The sequence below is a fragment of the Aplidium turbinatum genome, chromosome 3, assembly GCF_918807975.1.
Source record: "Aplidium turbinatum chromosome 3, kaAplTurb1.1, whole genome shotgun sequence".
Lineage (NCBI taxonomy): Eukaryota > Metazoa > Chordata > Ascidiacea > Aplousobranchia > Polyclinidae > Aplidium > Aplidium turbinatum.
The window spans coordinates 29,313,230-29,330,278 of record NC_137474.1 but is presented as its reverse complement, the minus strand read 5'-3'; the positions used below and the strand labels follow the sequence as shown (position 1 = coordinate 29,330,278).

The 17,049-nt window shown below is 36.5% G+C and overlaps 1 protein-coding gene across 1 annotated transcript in view; it reads left to right on the top strand.

Annotated features, from left to right (window-relative positions):
• LOC145767521 (carbohydrate sulfotransferase 1-like) overlaps nt 1–17,049 on the top strand; it is a 43,683-nt gene that overhangs the window by 23,433 nt on the left and 3,201 nt on the right. Inside the window, exon 5 of the mRNA XM_082579359.1 lies at nt 10,972–11,080. Coding sequence (XP_082435485.1) covers nt 10,972–11,080 — 109 coding nt within the window. The remainder of the gene's footprint in view (nt 1–10,971; nt 11,081–17,049) is intronic.

Below are 17,049 nucleotides of genomic sequence, written 5' to 3'. Positions count from 1 at the left end.
TAAAATCTGAGACTGGACTTGTCATTAATGGACAACTACTGAGCAATCTCAGATTTGCAGATGACATCATCTTTTCAGCACAGTCAGAATGTGCTCTGCAACAATTGCTAGAGGAATAAGAAAAAGACAAAAATAATAAAGATAACCACAGAATGGACACCAAGATATAGAAGAAGAACTAGAGGGAGACCAAAAAGAAGATGGCGAGATGACATGAAAGAAAAGATTGGCACCACCTGGATGAGAACAGCAAAAAACAGAATGGTGTGGAAGCATATGTGGAGGCCATCTGCCAGCTGTGGCATGGCCGGCTGATGATAATGAACTCTAAATTTTTGAACAGCTTGCCTAGAAAAATAGATTAATAAAAACATTTTTAGTACCTTGCTAAGTATTCAAACTTCATTTTGAATTAGAGTTTTTAACATGCTTTTTTTAGATTATTGGAAAGGTTACGTTTGCTTATAATATATACTCCTTTAGGCTGCATTACTTCACTACGACATGAAAACTGGGTTACGTAGGCATAAGTTACTGGTATAAAAAAAGGTTAGCAGACTTAGTCTATTGCTTAAATAAACTTCATTTTGCCCCTATTTTTTGTTTTGTTTTTGTGTATTGTAAGGTATTGTGTAGATTTATTTTATCATAGTAAGTTTGCATAGGATACAAAAATGCAAATTGTTACTTGGATTTTTATTTGAATTCAAAAAAACTCAGGAAATATTGTTGGAGTTCTTTGTTTAATTTTTTGTCTTCTTCATTTTCTCTTTGCCTTTTGATCGTTAATTAGAGAAACTTGTTGATATGGGACAGCATTTCCGCTTTTTTCAAACTGCACTTTTTAAATTTTTGAAACCGAAGCACCCAATTGTACATAAATACAGTAAAAAAAGGATAGCCTACATACTGTAGGAATGAAATTAGGCTACTTTCAATTCAAAAAGTCATTTGGTATTTTATTCTACCCAAAAAACTTTTATCTTTCACGTGCTCCTCTACTACATCAGTTGAGCCACTGGGTTAGTTGATCCACCCCTTTTAATTCTTAAATGTGGTGAAGTAACCACATTTTATCATCACGTGATCTTAAAGTTTCTCATCGCGTGGTCTCCCGTCTGGTTTGAGTTGACGATTGATATTATATGTGCTGCTGAAGTTAAAAAGTTGTGTTTTGACCTTGGAAAGTAGATTTTAAAAATAGAGGTATGTCCAATAATATTTTTTTTATACTTGGTTACTGAGACAATTCATTTAATTTGTTTGGTAGCTTACCAAACAAGCTACGTTCCGCATAAAAAGCGGCATCGTGTGCCATGAAGTTTTGCTGTAGTTTTAACATTTTCATGGCGGTATAGTTAAGGTGTTAGTTGAGCCACTGCCTTCGGTGTTAGTTGAGCCAGTGTAAAAAGCGCGTTATAATGCTTACGATACCTCCACACACCTTACATAGATTGCAGCCTTTGGATAAGTCTGTTTACGGTCCAATAAATCTCTTTAACCCTTTGCTTTTCAACGTTTTTTTGGAAGTTAACTGCTCAAGGGGGGGCCGTTTTTGGATCAAATTCAATCAGCTGTTACGTGTTATCCGCTGATGCTATTTGAACAGAAGTTGCACTGGTGTGAAAGCAAATCATTTGTATATAAGTTTGAAAAGTCATTATTTTAAAATTTTATATGTTAAACTTGATATTTCAATTTTTGCAAAGGTACCCAAAAACGACAATTTTGATTTAACTTGCCGCTATTTAATTACCGTGCTAATCCGATTTCATGCAAACTTCTGAATAACAAAGAGCTCGATCGAACGCACGAAGTGTGTGTGCGGTGTGCCGAATCATTGCATTGATTAGAATTTACGACTTGCGAGCAAATCTTATTGTAAGCTACTCACTGATTCTAAAATAGTTACAATCAAAGTAACATTGTTACACGAATTTGAAAAAAAAACAAAACTGCGTTTGTTGTCTTACATTTTTATCCTAAACTAATGCATTCCCAAACTCATGGCTAGCTTCTAGTTTTATGGAACCAAATTTCTCATAAGTAACACCTTAGCCTGCTTGAATAGCTGTTTACATCTTCGTTTGTGTATTTAGGTCTACAATTGAGTTTGTAGTATGAATATTTTTAGTAGAGAGAAGACAGTTGAACAAGTTGTTGAAATTATCTGAAATTTCTAAGTTCAAATTAGGTGCTTTTGAAATTGTGGATTTGTGTCAAGTCGCATCACAAATATCATGCAGGCCACATCATAAGTCATTTCGCTTACGGGTGTTTATAAACATGACTCATAAATTACATCCACAAAAAATACAGCATTTATATCAACAAAGCTAAGTTCGAAGCTCACTTTTTATTGAAGATTGTGTCAATCAATTCGAAATAATGCAACAGCGAATTGCCGCCAGCGTCGAAATAATGCAACAGCGAATTGAGGAACGTGCGTAAACAAAGGAAATGTGAAATAACCCACAGTCAGCAAATCTACATAAATTTAACGTTTACAAATGTTGAATCAATGTAAAAGGACTGGATTGCTGACTGGGTCCTTATTGTTTGAAGCACTAAAAATACGCGTAATATCGACAACATCAGCAAGGCAGTGATTATGTTTCTGGCCAAAAAAAAAAAAATAACTTTTGACTTCAAAGATAAAAATGATTATAACGAAGCTTCAAAGTTTGTCGTAAAACATTTTACAGAGATACAATAAACATAATCATTTTGTGCCAGATTGTGAGAAGACTTCCTAGATTCTTTCCAACCATTTGCATGATTGCAAATTATTTTCTATAACTCTATATTGCTAAAAAATGGCTTCTTTGTTGAAACAACGTGGCTACAATTCTATAAGAAATTCTTAGGCCTACTACATTGAAGTAATGAAATTTTTTTTGTGATTTTGCTGATGACGTTTTACAATATCCGAGAAGTAAAAAATAATAATGATGAATTATTTTATAAAACCGTGGTTTGCAAGTGCTTCACAAAAAATTGTTGAGGGAAAATTTACTATTAGACGTAAAACGTTTGTAAAAGAAAATTGTCGGTTTACGTATTTATAATGTTTATTGCGCTGTTATCGAATTATAAACTGCCTGTATTGTCTACCTTTGTGGTTGCCGGCCAGCTTAGAGCAGCATGCAAACCATGCGTTTTTGGTATTTGCATCGTGTTATGATTCTCGAAAATCTCCCACAAGGTCTTTATTTTTATCGTGATATTTTTGTGCCTTGTCTGTCCTGAACTTGAAGTCATTGTGCAGCACAATCCACATCGGTTTTTAGACTCAGTCTTCATTGAAAATCTTTTGTGTGGTGCATCATTTCAAGTAGTGTCTTCCCCTAAACTGTTACACAAATCGCCCAGAACCAGAACCATCGTGTTATCTTACAGCAGTTGAGAGCCCGTTATTGTATGTGTGGAATTATTACTGTAGATGTCTGACTAAATTCATGCCAAAGTTGAGCAAATTCTGCTTTCGGGATCCTTGCCGTTATTTACGGTATTTTTTGTTGATAAGTTTGGGCAGCATTTTTCCAAGATAAATGAAGACATCGGTATTGTTCGTCACTTAGATTTAGTTTTCTCAGCATTGTTTATTCATTCTTTGATCCACTAGTTTGTCCCACTTTTGGTATAATCGGATCGTTTATAGCCTAAATGGCGGGTCTTCACAATAGCCGGCCTCTTATACATTGGCGCAACGTATTCAGATGTTGAATCAATGATGAAGAAAGCTGATTTGTTGTTTGTCTTATGTGACGCCTAACTTTATGCCTCGTCTACAGTACAAAATATTTTGTAATGTACATTGTGTACATTGTACATTTTGTTTGTAGGCCTACATTACAAAATATTTTGTAATGTAGATGAAGCATTATCATCTTTATTTTGCGCTCTTTGGAACAAAACACAGTGCACTGTGAAACAAAAATACAGGACATAACAACAAGTAGGCGACATAAATCAGTGAAGGGACGCCATCGAGTTAGCTGCTACGTGTAAATGAAGCCTATCTCATAATTTTGAGTATCTCACAATTACTGTTTGCAAAAACGCTATTTCTCCGGCTTCTCCCAAAAGCATTTGCAGTGATACATTTCCTCAATTGCAAGTTTTGTCAATGAGAGCATTTCCATAGAACGTTTATTTCGAAACCAAGTTTTCGTGTCTTTATCCAAGAGAAGATTTCTTATTGTAACGTTTTTTATTCGTCAATGAATATTATCTGCTTGAAACAACTGTTTTGAATAGTTTGTGGCCTCCATAGTCTACTATTTTGATCGTGGATTGCTATTCTTCTTTGTAGAGCTGATAACGCAAAAAACGTTTGCTATTATTGTTTCTAATTAACAGCTTTGCGATCACTGGCTTTTCTTTGTAGCATAAGAAATAACGCGCTTTGTATTATTGAGGTCAAACCAAACAAAAGAAAGCAAGAGAATGCTTCTCTCTGCTCGCGCATATCGATGCACGAAGCAATTATGAGCTTATGGCTTGTCATCGCAATGTAATCCATTTCACGCTTTGCTGGAAGTTAGCTAGAAATAGCAAAAATTCACCAAAATCTTGAATTTACAAGAAAACTACACAACTTTTAGCATCAAATTTAATATCATCAGATCCGCCTGGCAATTTTAGGAAAAGTCAAGAAAAACCAAGTGCATGGCGTTACTGTGCTTCAAATAATTAAAGGAAATATGAGGGGGGGGCCAAATCCGGCCTCCCTTTGAGGAGCAAAGTGTTAAACTACATAAAACTCAACAAAGGCACATAAACTTGGTCAAGCTTTAATGAAATGGTGTTATTTTGATGCCGTAGCAATAGCCTACTTTCATTATTTGATGTGCACGTACATTGAGTTACGAGCGACTCTTGGAACAATTGTTAACCTGTTTTCAGATATTGATATTATTACTTTAAACATAAACTAAGGCTTGGAAAAGAAACGTGGTTAAATTTGTGTTTTCAAACATAATAAATGAAGCTCAATTAACCCCAGTCTGTGGCTCAACTAACCCTTACCGTGGTGTAAGTTGAGCCATTTGACTGCTAGTTTTTAAACACCTGTGAACCCGGTTGTCGTCGTTCGACAAGACTTGTACTTCCTACAAATATTGTTTAATATACGCAGAAGGTAGAGCACTGTGAATGAAGAAATAAAAGCAACTCATATAAAAAAAATTGCAAAAATGTAAAAAGTGGCTCAACTAACCCGACCTTCCCTACATTACTGTAGAAATGAAAAAAGGCTACTTTCAATTCTAAAAAGTCATTTGGTATTGATTCTACCCAAAACACTTTTATCTTTCACGTGCTCCTCTACTACATCAAGGTAAATTTGAAATTGTGCTCACAGACTCTGTAAAATACCTGGGTGCTTTTATTGAGAGTTCTCTCTCAGATGAAAATGATATTTCAAGGCAGGTACGCTCTCAGTAGCCTACTGTGCTACAAACAATGCAAAATCTAATTTTGCTAATTGCTCACTCCCGCTGTAAAAAACATTGTATTTCGCTCTTATTGCATGTCCTTTTTCACATCTCAGTTGTGGAACAAGTTTAGATCTTCCAGCATAAAACGATTACGTATTGCTTACAATGATTCTTTTAGAATATTGAGCAATTTGCCTCGTTATGTCTGTGCCCGTGAATATCAAGCAATGAATATTAATTAATATAACAACGTTTGATGCTCCATTAAGGAAACACATGTTTTTGTTTATCAACTGTTGCATTCACTCCTCAAATCGCTTTATATCAGACCTGATGTCATCTGATTGTTTTTATTGTTCTGATACTTTCAATTCTTCCAACGCTCTTTGTAGGTAAATTTGTAACAGTAGATAGCCTATTTAGTGAGCTTTTAAACTGACGATATCCAAAGTGGCTCTCTGTGACCTTTGTGCAATTGCAGTTTGTGCATTATTTTGTTGTTTTGGATATGGACAGCTTTGTCTGACGCAAATAAATAATAATTTTTCCAATTAAAATTTTAATTTTACCAATAATAATTTTACCTAATATACCAATAATACCTTGATACCATAATACTACTGATACCATATACCATTAATACCTTGAGACCATAATACCAATAATTTTACCTAATTTTACGAATAATAGTTTTACTAATAATTTTACCAATTCCAATTACAATAATGATTTTTCCAATTACAATTGCAATACAGTCAATGAAACCTAAAGAGGGGAAACATACTCATACAATTAGAGATACAAAAAATTTTTCGGCAGAAACGTTCTTATGTGATCTTGAAAATTCGTTTACAAATCACTGTACATTAGATCAATCAATCCATAATCAATTTAATGACTTTATAGATACATATAACGACATACTTAATAAACATGCACCACCTCGAATCTTGACAAGAAAAGAAAAAAAGCTCAAGGCTAAACCATGGATAACAAAAGCAATCTTAAACTCTATCAAAATCAAAAACAAATTATATTCCCTAAAAATAAAAACACCAACTGATAAATCTGCTCATGATGACTACAAAAAATATATAAATTTGCTCACTCATATTAGGGAACGAGCAAAAAAGATGCATTACAACTTTTTAATTTCAGAGAGCAAACACAACACTGGAAAGACATGGGAAACCATAAATGATATTATTAAACACAAAAAGAAAAATGCAAAAATACCAAAAGAAATAATCAATCTTAATAATGAAATCTTATCTGAACCAACACAAGTGAGCAATTGTTTCAATGATTATTTCACTGAAATTGGTCCTTCAATGGCATCGAAGATTCCTTTGTCAACCACTGGGTCTCCACTAAATTTTCGAAGTGTTCCATATTCCTTTTTTCTGTCACCCATCACTGAAGAAGAAGTGCTTAAACATCTGAACAATTTGTCGTGCTCTAAAAGTACCGGCTTCAATGGAATACCTATGAAATTTATAAAGTTATCCTCATTAGTAATAGCACCCATCCTCACTAATTTATTCAATGAATGTATTAATCAAGGTGAATATCCTGACATCCTAAAAATTGCTCAAGTGACTCCTATACATAAAAATGGATCTAAAAAAAGCTGCAGCAACTACCGACCAATATCAATCCTGTCACCTTTTACAAAAGTATTTGAAAAATGCCTGTTTGATCAAATGCACAAATATCTAGCAAAAAAAGACCTTATTACACCTCACCAATTTGGTTTTAGGCCAGAGTATTCCACTTCACTTGCTGTTTCAAACATTTGTGATGACATTTTAGCAAATCTTGATAACAAAAAACCACCTGTTCGGTATTTCTTGATCTTGCTAAGGCTTTTGATACAGTCGACCATACTATTCTCATTAAAATAAAAAAATAGGGGAGGCTGGGGTGCATTGGAACACTAAAAACGTTTTTGTTTCTAGCTCTATCAGGTTTTGTTTAAACATACTGACGTCTCGCTAGTTGATAGTATAAGTGTAGTTCTATATTTTAAATTATTCCACTTTCTCCAAACTTTTACACTTGCCGAGTATTTCGAGCTCAAAATTTGGTGTTCGAATGCGCCCCGTGGATTTTTTCCGGGGTCAAATGGAACACAAGACTGGGTGGATTGGAACATCGATTTGGGTACAATGGAACACAAGTAAAACATCACAAAAACGTGTTTATTAAAAAGAAAAATTGACGAAAAAACTTCCTTTTCAACGAAGATAAACAACAAAAAGAAATAGGCTGTGCTTCGTTATACAAACGTTGTGTAGGAATAGTATCCAGCCATGCATAGCCTACATTTTGTGTTTTATATTATGTTGAGCAGCTGCTTTTGGTATTGAATATCCTTGGTTTATGACCATTTCGGTGGCACTCTTCATGACATTTCCTGAAAAATCTCTATCAGTCTTGCGTTTACGACTTCGAACCATGTTCACAATACAGGCTAGACAAAATTTCTCTGTCGCTAGTTTTGCAAGAGTTGGCTATGCGTGAATATGTTACAGCAACACCTAACACCATAACTGTCTGTGGAAAATGCAATGACAAGTTAGGCACTAGTTTTAGTGTGCACTGTGCAGTAGCTTACTGGAAATGAAGTCAAACCAAAAGTCAGCAAGTTATTGGTTGATACTTTTACATGAAGACAAATCATGTAGTGTGTAACTTTAGCCCACAGTATAGGCTACTTATATAGGCATAAACAATTAACTTACACTCTCTAGTGTAAGGGTAACCATTGTTAGGTAAACTCTTTAACCAACGAGTAAGCTACGAGAGATTAGGTGCGAGTTCAAGTCTAAAAAGCCTACCTAAAACTGTAGCCAACTTGAAATGAAATCAAGTCCGTAGGCTACTCGTAGCCTACTTGAATGTAGGCCTAACCTATGACAATAATATGAACCTGGCTTTAATATCTTTATGCTTCCTGCAAGCAGACTGTTTTATTTATAACTAACAGATACAATATGTTGGGGAGCATTGGAACGTGTTCCAATGCAGACAAACATTTTTGTTCCAATCCACCCCAAGGCAAATTTTTTAACAAAAATGGCGGAAGCTCACTTGTTTTCTAACCTGTTGAGAAAACTGTTTCACACAAGCTTGCTAGTATCCCTACGTTCTTAGTTTCATAGGTAGGACAATTTTTCCTTCGCTGAATATTCTGTAACTAAGTTTATTTTGAATAAACTGCAATTTACTTGAACTAGTCAGAAACACATTTTGATCAACAGCACCCTACCTCAGCGCATGTCAGCTACCAAAACAGAACATGTGGTGAGCAACTTAGCAATGAAGCCACTGTCATGCTTGAATGGTTTTAAAAGTTAAAGAAAAAAAGGGGAATTCGACTGTTCCATACGTCCCTGTGTTCCAATGCACCCCAGCCTCCCCTATAGATTTCGAGGCCATTCCCAACAGTTGTTAAAAAGTTACATCAGCAACCGTCAACAATACACAGTTGTAAATGGTGTTCCGTCCACTTCTAGAAAAGTTACCTGTAGAGTTCCCCAGGGTTCAACATTAGGACCTCTCCTCTTTTTGTTGTATGTAAATGATCTGCCAAACTCAACAAAAATGACTGTTAAATTATTTGCTGACGACACAAATCTAATGATGGCAGACAAATGTGAGAATGACTTACAACAAAATGTGAACACAGAACTCGAAAAGGTTCTCACTTGGATGAAACTTAACAGGTTATCAATAAATTTTACAAAAACAGAATACATGCTTATTACAAACAAAAAACAAATAAGAAATGTTAACATTAAGATTGGGAGTAAACCAATTCAGCAAAAAGATCAAATCAAGTACTTTGGTGTCTATATTGATAATAAGTTAACGTGGAAACACCACATAGAACAAGTCTGTGAGAAAGTTGCAAAGGGTTCTTGGGCACTATTAAAACTGAGAGATTATGTGAATTCAGACATATTGACAACCGTTTATTATACTTTAATTTACTCTCACCTTCAATATTGCATTACTAGCTGGGGTAAAGCTTGCAACAAAGTTCTAGACCCTCTCAGAAAAATGCAAAAAAAGAATAATAAGAATAATCACAAAAAGCGATTATAGAGCCCATACCAGTCCATTATTTTTTTAAATGAATATCTTAAAGCTGGAAGACATATGTACACTGGAAGTAAAAAAACACATGTTCAGAGTCTGCATGAACTTGTACCCTTCTGCCTACTGTGCATTGTTCACAAGTTCTTCACTCATCCACAACCATAACACTAGATATCAAACAAACAATAATTATTTTGTTAAACGCACTAATACAGAATTTGGCAAAAAATCCATACAAGTATTTGGACCAGTGGTGTGGTCAGAAGTTCCAAGCAATCTCAAAAAGTTATCTTTTTATGATTTCAAAAAACATAGCAAAGCATCAGCTTTGCAAAGTTATGATACTTGACAAGTGGGTCTTCATTTGGCCTAAGCTCTTACATTCAACAATGTCTATTGTCATGGTGTCCAGTGTCCACTGATTTTCATGATTACTATTTGTTGGAAAATCTCGCATACAATTTTATGAAGCTGACAATTAATTGTAAGCTACTAGTCGAAGTATTAGTCTTGTTTGTGTTTTCTTTTTTGATTGTAACTAATTTGGTTAAATTGTTGATTAGTTTCATAACTCAAATTATTCTTTCCAGGGTGCAACTGACTAGTTGACCGTATGGTCGTTTCGTTGTCTCCCTATCAATAACAAAACCTAAACATTGTATGTATTATTGTTTTATGTCACTTTTGTGTTTTGTTTTTTGATAAATAAACGATTGATTGATTGATAATAATAAACAGACATAACTAAGCAACAACACTACATTCAACATTATAAAAACAAAAAACAACAAGCGAACGTTTTCGGCTAGTCATATAGCCCTTTTCAAGCCTATAAGAAAAATACATTATTGAAAGAAATGCTAATGAATCATATAGTATCACAGCAAAAATATGGTCAAATCTAAACATTTGAGAAACTGCCTCGCTCACACAAAAACCCAGGGCTCAACAGGCAATTATTTGCTTGCGGAGCTTCTTACCTTTTAACAGTTTTTTGATTAAATTATCACGTCTTGTGCTTTTCGCATTACTTTGTTTTGTGCCACTATCTCTTGTGCTTCTGTCTTTCTTGCGTAATCTGCCTGAGTCCTTGTCTGAACAATCAATTATTTTTACCTCTGAAATACTTGACCCGTTGCGCTGTGTAATTTTCAGTTATCATTTTGTGTGAGCGAGGCAGTTTCTCAAATGTTTAGATTTGACCATATTTTTGCTGTGGTACTATATGATTCGTTAGCATTTCTTTCAATAATGTATTTTTCTTATAGGCTTGAAAAGGGCTATATGACTAGCCGAAAACGTTCGCTTGTTGTTTTTTGTTTTTATAATGTTAAATGTAGTGTTGTTGCTTAGTTATGTCTGTTTATGGTTTAAAAGAGTTACCTCTCTACCCAAATTGTATGATAATAATAGCCTGCCATTGTAGATACGAAGATGTTTGTCCACATCCTCTTGAAATGGGTTATCAGATTTATCGTTTTGCTGGACTAGCGATGACATCACACATAAAACAATGGATTGAAGCAAATACTCAGGTTAGAAAGAAACCAGTCAGGAAAACACTAGCTTTGAAACTGGTTTCCTTTTATAGTTTAATTGTTTAGAAGAACCAGACATTTTAGCAGTTTACTGCTTGTTAAGCATTGTCACGGTTTCTTTCTATCTCTTACTAGGAAGTAACTCCTAGTAAGAGATAGAAAGACTTGGAAAGGTTTAATGACGTAGTTTAATGAGTATAACCGAAAAGCAGTCAATTAAATGTCGAATAAGTTCAACTGGTGAAATGATAATGAAATTAAAATCAAAACAGCACACTCGATCAAGATACAAAGCAGCCCGTCGCGAGACCTCGCACGTTGATTGTGACATACACCCCCCCTTAGAATATTGTTGCAAACAATGTAACAACACAATCAATACAAAACACACCACAAAACAATTAATTACTCAATAAAACAGTTCTCATTAGTCCATCGTTGCATGATCTACCAACGACAGCATTTCTCAAAACAATGATCATTACGTTCACTGTGCAAGTTTTCACCGTCCTTAATGTCTTCAGTGGACCGGCGAGCAAGATGACCCATCTTCTTACATCGGAAACACTTCCTCTCCGGACAGTCCTTGGCCAGATGACCTTCTCTGTGAAAGTTGTAGCAAGCCTTTTCATCAAAAGGGCAGCTCTTGGCTATGTGTCCAATCTCCCCACATCGGTAGCAATGGTTGTCACAGCAACGTCTGTTTTCCGAAAGTCCGCCGTCAGCAACGCATTCCCTGGCAAAATGTCCGCGTGTACCGCATCCATAGCAAACTCCAAATGGTCGTCGCCTGCCTCCTCTCCTCGGTTCTTCGCGCTCGTTGTATCCGCGATTGTGATATCGTCGCTGATTATGTGCAGAACAATCTCGAGCAAAGTGACTATTCTTGCCACAAGAATAACAAGTAACATCAGAATCTCTCTCAGTAACATTTCCGATTATAAGATCAACTAAAGGTTTTTGTAAACATAACGCTTTCACAGTTCCACTGCAATACGGAGTTTAGATGTATATCTTCGCTAACGGTCCTTGGATTGAAGTGTTATTTATCAACATCACATAGCCAGCACCTCCTTTAAAATTATTTGTTTGCTCATCGTCATTATCGCATGACAACGTCTCTTCGGTCGACAACTTCTCACCATGGGCAACTAAATACTGTTCCGCCACACTGGCTATATCTTCTAGAGCAGTGGTTCCCAACCTTTTTTTAGCTGTTACCCTAATCTCCACCCTGAAGTGAGCGAATTACCCCCACGATCAATTTTCAAAAACAAAGGTGTTTATTGCTATGTATTTCAAAGGGCTAACTATGACAATCAAAATGTAATACAATATTGAATACAAGATAAAAATGCGTGGTAAACATTCAATGCGAAGGTTGGGCCTGGACTTCAGCCGCCAGCTTTGTGATTCTGAGCTTTTTGGTACTGAGGGCGATTCTTGGGTCGCTTTTAACATTCAGGCGATTACGCTTCTTTGTCTTTATTCCTAAGACAGTTGAAAATCCTTGTTCACAGCGATGCGTTGTTGAAAAAGATGTCAGGATATTTAATGCACGTGTTGCTAATTAATGTTGGTGCATCCTGGTGTCTGCTAAACCAGAAGAGTTCCTACCTTTCCCCTTGAAATCAAGTTTCAACACTTGGTTCATTCGGAGAATGATAAATTCTTCTTTGGCCAGAAATTCGTCATCATCCACCTGGCTGTCATCACATGTCAAGGGCTTAGTGTTCCATTGGAGACTAGCCGTGTTCAAATTCAGAAAGTAGTTGTCAATCTTCTTGGCTAGCTGGCCTAAGTGGTCAGCTATGTCCTCCTTCAACGCCGCTGTCAACTCAAGTCCATTGACTTCGAGGTAGGTACATGTCAAGCGTATGAAACTGCGCCACTGTGCCTCTTCCAACTCGCTTGCTCCACAATTTAACTTTTACGATAAATGTTGCTACAACTACTTTGGTGTCGATCACACTTTCATTCTTGCCTTGAATTAAAAGATTGCCTTTGTTCAATTCACCAAAGATATCAGCCAGATAGCACAGCTGGGAAATCCACTGTTGGTTAGAGAAGTATTCAGCCAAGTTGGACTTCTTTTCTATCAGAAAAACATGGACAGCCTCACGAAGTTCGACCAGGTGGGTTATGACTTTGCCACGAGACAGCCATCGTACTTCTGTGTGGTACAGTAATGCTTCGTATCTTTCTCCCATCTTCTTGCACAGTTTCTTGAAGAGACGGTTGTTCAATTTCTTTGCTTTTATAAAGATCACAACCTTCACTTGCTTTACTGTTTTTAAATCGAGTCTCGTTACCCCCCGAAAACAGGCAAATTACCCCCCAGGGGTAATTTACCCCCAGGTTGGGAACCACTGTTCTAGAGTCTTTGGACTTCTCTCCATTAAATAAACAGACAGATCTTTTGAACATGAATCTGTGAATTGTTCCTTAACTATAAGGTTTGCCAATCCGTCCAATGATTGTTCAAACGAAAGCTCAAACCTCAGCTCAAAGCTTAAACGAAAGATTGTTCAAACGAAAGATTGTTCAAACGAAAGCTCAAACCATTTTAACAAAAGGTTTCTTAGACGTTCAATAAATTGACCTGGGCTTTCGTGTCGTTCAGGCTTTGCCTCACGGAATCTTTGACGGTATCCATGCTCGGTAAAATTGTATCGCTTTAACAAAGCTAACTTGTCATAGTCCATCGCATCTTTTTGTGAAAGTCTTAAATATACATCAAGGGCTTGCCCCGACAACAACATGCTTAATTGAGTAGCCCACGCTGTCTTCTTCAATTTGGTTATTGTAGCATATCGTTCAAATCTTAACAAATAACTATCTAAATCATCTTTTTCCTCAACAAATGATGGCAAATCTAGACGTCTAACTTGCGCCACAATAACATCTCGAACATTATCGTTAGTAGAATTAGATCGCTCACCAATGTCCAGTTTTTGTCTTTCTAAATCAAGCCTTAACTTTTCCAATTCCTATTGCGCTCTTCTTTCTTCAGCTTCTACTTCCCACTGCGCCCGTTTCTCTTCAGCTTCTGCTTCGCGTTGTGCTCGCTTCTCTTCAGCTTCTGCTTCGCGTTGTGCCCGCTTCTCTTCGGCTTCAAGTTCTGCTTTCCTTATTTCACGAGCAACTCTTTTTTCTTCTCTTTCGTCAGCTTCTTGCTGAGCTTTTTGATCCATTATCTTGTGACACTCTTCCATCACAAACTGAGACTTCTCATTGCCACTCAGCCCCATTCGTTCAGCCATGCTCCATAAGTTTTCAATCATCTCATTTTTGACGGTATCCGCCATTTTGACAACTTGTTGTTGATATATTGTTCTTTCGGTTAATATATTTTTCGGTTTTTCCCGGACGAGCCCCCAGAATGTCACGGTTTCTTTCTATCTCTTACCAGGAAAAAGACTTGGAAAGGTTCAATGACGTAGTTTAATCGGTATAACCGAAAAGCAGTCAATTAAATGTCGAATAAGTTCAACTGGTGAAATGATAATGAAAATTCTTGAAGGACTTTAACGAACGGCTTCTCAAATAACTCTAATTTCGAACACAATTTATATCAGCACCAATTCTCATCTACTTGCATTCAATTACCTACTTCAAATCTTAATCAACAATAATTTCTGCACCTTTTACCAATCCACAACTCATAACACAACTCTCATAATAATCAACTCATAATGCAACTCTCATAATTAGCTTATAATCAACTCATAATAATAATCCATCAACTCACACCACTATTTATAGCAGGTTGCTCGGTCCAGTAACTTCGAGAAGGTTACGTAATATTATATCATAAAGACTCATTGTCCTGTCACGTTGCACGAAACGTAAACAAGCAAGTTTAAGAAGTTTCTAGATTGTCACGTAGGAGTAGAAGGTTCTAGAAAACACGTTACATAATAAAGATTTCGCAATCACAGATCTACTGATAAACATCCTTATGACGTCATGACAAACTTCACTCGGCAATTGTAAAAAACAACAGAACATTCCAGATTTGTTCTGAATGAATGTCCCGAATACTCTGGAAACACATTACATAATAGAGATCTCGCAATCAAAGGTTACTACCGGACAATGACCGATGATAACCTATAGCATAAGAATTTTACAATCAAAAAAGCACACTCGATCAAGATACAAAGCAGCCCGTCGCGAGACCTCGCATATTGATTGTGACAAGCATATGCATAAGCTGGTTTAAATTTGATTATACCATTAGGGTATCAACATATTGAATAAGGGAATCATTTTCCTCGAACAGAGAAAGCTTCTTTTGTGAGCTTTATCCTGGCAGTTTTGCATACTTGTGGAATGTGGAGGCTTTGAACCACTGACACAGGCACGGTCACCTAGATTGACAGAGTGAAGTTTCCGCTTGTTGAAAAGTTATCTGTGAACTTTTATAGGCTACTATTCCATCTAGTTTATCCCGCTTAATGTAAAGCAGTTCTTGAAATGCATTGCTCAAGTGCACATCCTGTCACTCGAACAAGCGCCTCTTGATTTTGCAGTTTCTGTTAGTAAATATAGGCTACTCGCTTAACAAACTGAGCTATCAAGCGGACGATGTTTTTTGTTTTCTTATACAACTGTTTCCCAGGTGACAATTCAATCACGTGATTCAGGAAAGGTACATTTGACCATGGAATAGGCCTACCTCAATTGACATTTTCGTCTTCTCTACTTATCTATGTTCGTCTGCATAAGATGCCATAAAACAGGGGTGTCCAAACATATCCCAAGGGGGGCAAAATTTGATAATGCTAAAGCGCTCTCGGGCCAACAATCTCTGATCATCTTGTTTTTCTCAAAACAGGTGCATTATACTGTACAATAATATTGGGTTATTTAATACCATTATTATAAAACAAAGCAATGTAAAGTTTGAGTATTTCGTTATACAAGTTACATATCATCACAGGATGTGGTAAGTTTTATCTGCTTTACTACTACGAAGTAAAACATTCAAAAATATTATAAAATACAGCTGTGTTGATGTAAAGGATGAAACTAACGCATTGACTTCAATATCCAGGTCAAGTCTGGTTCGAGTATAGTGGTAGACAGAGATGTACGTATACGCCGCAAATTCTACGCCGCATACTTGCGGCGTAGACTTTTTGTTTGCGCTAACGCTTGCGGCCACATTTTTTTGGATAGTTTGCGCTTGAGGCTACGCCGTAAAGTTTTCGCGGTATTTTAGCGCATAGCGTCAACGCATACTTTTTAATGTATTTTTTTCGGTACAACACGCCAGTATCTTCCAGCGCTGCAGTTGAAAGAATGTTTTCAATAGGCAAAGACATATTGGAACCAAAACACAGCAAAATGTCGGATGAACACTTTCAGATGCTTGTGTTTCTTCGTGGAAATTCAAAATAAAGCTTGTTTGTTTCGAGTGGTTTATACCGTGTGAATGTTTGGCACCTAGCAAACAAAATTAGTTTACGCTAGTGTATGCGCTGATGCTGACGCCGCCAACTTTTTTTCCACGTTGCGTTAACGCATGCGGCGTATGGTTTTTCGAACATTTGCGTTTACGCTGACGGCGTCAATATTTTTTGTATGCGCGTACATCACTGGTGGTAGACAAGCATAAAACATCACGTATGCGAGGGTGGCTCAGTTTTGATTTTAAGTGTTTTTTGTTTAGTTTATAACCAAGAACGTCAGCTTCCGTAAGTATGTTGAATCGGACAACCACAACTTTCGCATTTCTGGGAATTTTTGCATCCAGCTGCAGCTAAATAAAGCACAAGAGAAAGACGTTGCTGCCGACTTTGACACTCGGCTTCGTAAGTTCATAATCAGCTGCAGGGAATCGGAGTCTCATCAGCGTTCACGCAGAAAGAAGTGAAAATCAATCAGTAATTTTCAACTGATGTTCTGCAGAACACTAGTGTTCCATGAAAAGTCGTCTGGTATTCCTCAAGAAATGTTTT